The sequence below is a fragment of the Papaver somniferum genome, unplaced genomic scaffold (genome assembly GCF_003573695.1).
Source record: "Papaver somniferum cultivar HN1 unplaced genomic scaffold, ASM357369v1 unplaced-scaffold_26689, whole genome shotgun sequence".
NCBI lineage: Eukaryota > Viridiplantae > Streptophyta > Magnoliopsida > Ranunculales > Papaveraceae > Papaver > Papaver somniferum.
The window spans coordinates 1-1,973 of record NW_020637362.1 but is presented as its reverse complement, the minus strand read 5'-3'; the positions used below and the strand labels follow the sequence as shown (position 1 = coordinate 1,973).

Sequence of the window (1,973 nt, the reverse complement as noted above, 5' to 3'; positions counted from 1 at the left end):
GAATCTAGAGGAAGATAAGCAAAGATCTCAATCAAGATATCATCTGTTAGTGATGGGCAAGTGCGACAAGTTGATAAAGAAGAACCCATTGTCAGCGATTAAGATCGAAATTCCTAGAAACCACCCCTCTCAATTGAAATAGAGAAATCGTCAAATTCCTTTGTCGTGCGAGGTTAACTAACAATAGGAAGAGTTATTCAACGCGGGTAAACACAGCATTTTCAAACCAACATAGTTTGGGTCAACGACCAATAAACACAATAATCATCATAAACATCCGAAATGATTGACTAGGCCAACTTCCTACTCCTGCTCATCGACAGTCATCATCTTCGAAGAATAAGCCCTGAAAGGCTCTCTTCGTAGTGCTAGCCAAAAAAAGTTGAGAAACAGTGTGTATTGCCAAAGAAGAAATACAAACATCAAATACAATAGTTTTCTGAAATAGAACATCTTGATATCCTAGGTTTCGAAAGGAAATCTAGTGCATTTAAGGCATAGACTTCGTCACTGAGCTCTAGAATATGCAACTAGGAAGATTAAAAATAGTTAAAAACAGACACATGAGTTTCTTCAATTTGAAATGCAAAGATCACTTTTAGGTGTGTATCCAAGAAGGCGGTGGCATTGTCTTCAGCACAAACGGCAGGAACATTCTGCCAATATTATCTCCATGACTGTTTTCCAAGCAGAGCTCTTGAACGCTTCTGGTTAGGATATTGATCCCACAAACCCAATGCCTCCAACTGAGCAAAACAACATTGCGGTCTACTGGATTGAAACCTAAAACTTGGATTCTATCAACTCTACTTATCCACAAATTAGTTTCTGCTAAGATATCATTTATAGAAATATCCTTGTGCAATATTTTCCAATTGACCTCATCAAGCACCCAAACACTCATAGTAATTTCCCTTCCTGTCCGTTTCGTTTTAGCGTAGCAGACCCAGCCTTCTGACTCCCCAATACGACCATTAAAGCTACCATCAAACTACATCGATGTCCATCACTTCCATTTTCCTGATTGAGATTGTAAACTAACAATCTATCCCCCCCCCCCCCCCCTCAATCAAAACAAAACACCATTAAGAATAACAACCTTATCAAAGTTGGTCCATCCCCACACAACATTTTCATCACATGAAACTGGAAAACTTCTCCATACTCCCAGATCAGAACAAAAGACATCAACATTAAATTTCTTCCAAGGTTCATGAAATACTGGAATTCGTACAGCCTTATAACAACTTGCCAGGGATGATGAATATACCATTAACATCAAGATGACTAGCCTGAGATCGAGGTGGTGAAGGAAGAGAAACCCATTTCTGAGTAAGTGGGTTACAAACATGGTACCTAGTCCGATTATCTGAACCAAATGAATAAGAAAGTACCAAACCACTACTAGATCCTAGCAGGTATAATTTAGAATCTTCAAATTGAATCTGATTCAAAAGAAACTTAAAAGAGAACAAACGTTCATTTCTAGACAGAAATTCTGAATGTAAATCAGGATATGCCATCTTAAATCTCAAAGGGTTTCCGTCAGTACTGTAATCAACCATTGCATAATATAGCATCCATGGGAGTGATCTGCTGTTAATCTTGAACCATTTAGTAATGAAATTAGGGTGTGAGAGGTTAGATAACCATACCTTCGAGACTGATCTAAATCTGTAAATTGAACCCAGAGGAAGATAAGCGAAGATCTCAATCAGGATATCATCTGTTAACTTAGTTGAAGAAACCATCGCTTTACTTAATAGTGCCGAGCTTAATTTATAACAGTGGGTCTGACTTCTGAGATTTTATCTGGTACTTTTTTACTATTACCAACAGTCAAAAATATTTATCTCCGTAAATTTGAAACACACCTATTATAAATTGCGTTTTGTTTTCTTGTCTGACACAAAAAGTACAAATTCCAAACTGGAACAGTAAATCACAGACCCAACTTAGCATCCGCGCCATAT

The 1,973-nt window shown here is 37.7% G+C and overlaps 1 protein-coding gene across 1 annotated transcript; it reads right to left on the bottom strand.

The window, feature by feature from the left end:
- Positions 1-1,238: 1,238 nt before the first annotated feature.
- LOC113341236 (putative F-box protein At1g47300) lies at positions 1,239-1,751 on the bottom strand. The gene has a single exon (XM_026586193.1). It carries the CDS (start codon positions 1,749-1,751, stop codon positions 1,239-1,241), a length of 513 nt encoding a protein of 170 aa, XP_026441978.1.
- Between the last annotated feature and the right edge of the window lie 222 nt (positions 1,752-1,973).

Coding starts and splice junctions, on each gene's coding strand:
- LOC113341236 (XM_026586193.1), bottom strand. CDS start 1,751: ATGGTTTCTTCAACTAAGTTAACAGATGATATCCTGATTGAGATCTTC.